Raw genomic sequence first — 1,493 nt, forward strand, 5'->3', positions numbered from 1 at the left:
GTTCAGGCTACCTCGTTTGGGTCTCTGACTCATTAACTCTAGGAACCTACAGATGTGTAAACAGCCACTATGGCATCACTACCGCAAACTGGAAAGAGGAGTTACACCAGGAGCACCAGCTTGGGCACAGCTCTGGCCCTGTGTAGTGTTGTAGCAGGCACAACTCAGGCAGCAGAGAGGAGCCAGGCATGTCCCATTGGATCTTCAATCTCATCCTCTGACAAAAAGGACAAGCAGGAGACAGGCCACCCTTCAACAGCCTAGAGATGCCAGCTGGGGGACTGAAGAGCCATCATCTTTTTCTGAGAGAAGCCAAACCTCAGCTCCCCCCGTGCAGGCAGCACGGGCAGCAGCCACTTCCCCCAGAATGCTGGGGACACAGGACTGGGGACACAGTCCCTGCAGTCCATCCAGAGACAGAAAAGGAGCAGCTTGACAGCAGCAGGGCTGGAAAGCGCAGCAGCAGAGCAGTGGGGGTGCTCCCTGTGTGGGGAACTGCCTTCCCAGCTTCCTCCTGCTGAGATGCAACCAGCAGCTCCAGACCTCGAGATATGGCACCTGGAGCAATGAGTGCAGTGGGTTTGGGGCAAGAGTCCCACAAAACCCCCAGGGAAGGTGGAGGGTGGGGAGTAGGGTGATGGGCACTAGATGAAGGTGGAGTCCAGCTGGTTTGTTTCATGGTTATTGCGGGCATGAGCCTCAAAGAGCTGCTTGATCAGGGCAGATTTCTCCTGCTCCAACTGGGTGATGCGTTCGCTCTTGTCGGTCACCTCCTGCATAGGACAGAGGATGAAAATGCTGCTTAGAGAATGGAAGCACTAGTGTTTGCTGCACTGCAGGTGCTGGGATGTGAACCCCAGCAGCCAGCCTGGCCGTGGCAGGGGCATCATGGGTGCTCCTTCCCCAGCAACCTGGCTCACACGCTCCAGCCACAGCTCTGCACCCTCTCCTGACCTGCATCTGTTATAATCTTTTCCCTGCAGTAGGGATGCCCCATGCCCACCCACAGACCCGTCTCCAGCAAACAGCTGGACACAGCTGCATGACGAAGGGTCTCCAGCCCACATGCCCTTCTTTGGGATGACTAAGGTTGACCAAGCTGAAGGAACATCTTTCCACTGCTTCCTATTCCTTCTCCAGCCCCACCCCATCCCCCACCCCTTGAAGGGGATCTCCTTCCTCCAGTACCTTGGTGAGAAGCCGGTTTTGTTCCTTCAGCATGTTGATGGCTTGCTGGGAGCCTGCTGAGGCTGGGGACACCATGGGGACCAGCCTGCTCAGAGCTGAGGAGGGGGTCACTGGCTGCAGAGAAGATGAAGAGGAGGGATGAGCCATTGAACCTCCTCCCCACTGGCTCTCTCCAGCCTTTCCCAAGGCCAGAAGCTGCTTCTATGGCCTATGGGGAGCTGAGAGAACCCCAGCACAGGATCAAAGCCACAGCACAAGCCTTTGCAGGGGCTTCAGCAAGGCAGGGAGAGGTGGGAAGCATTCCT

At 56.8% G+C, this 1,493-nt stretch overlaps 1 protein-coding gene across 1 annotated transcript in view; it reads right to left on the minus strand.

The window, feature by feature from the left end:
- Positions 1-644: 644 nt before the first annotated feature.
- SAPCD2 (suppressor APC domain containing 2) overlaps positions 645-1,493 on the minus strand; it is an 8,797-nt gene continuing 7,948 nt past the window's right edge. The window contains exon 5 of the mRNA XM_010007886.1: positions 645-773. Coding sequence (XP_010006188.1) covers positions 645-773 — 129 coding nt within the window. The remainder of the gene's footprint in view (positions 774-1,493) is intronic.

The sequence above is a fragment of the Chaetura pelagica genome, unplaced genomic scaffold (assembly GCF_000747805.2).
Source record: "Chaetura pelagica isolate M959 unplaced genomic scaffold, ChaPel_1.0 scaffold252, whole genome shotgun sequence".
Taxonomy (NCBI): domain Eukaryota; kingdom Metazoa; phylum Chordata; class Aves; order Apodiformes; family Apodidae; genus Chaetura; species Chaetura pelagica.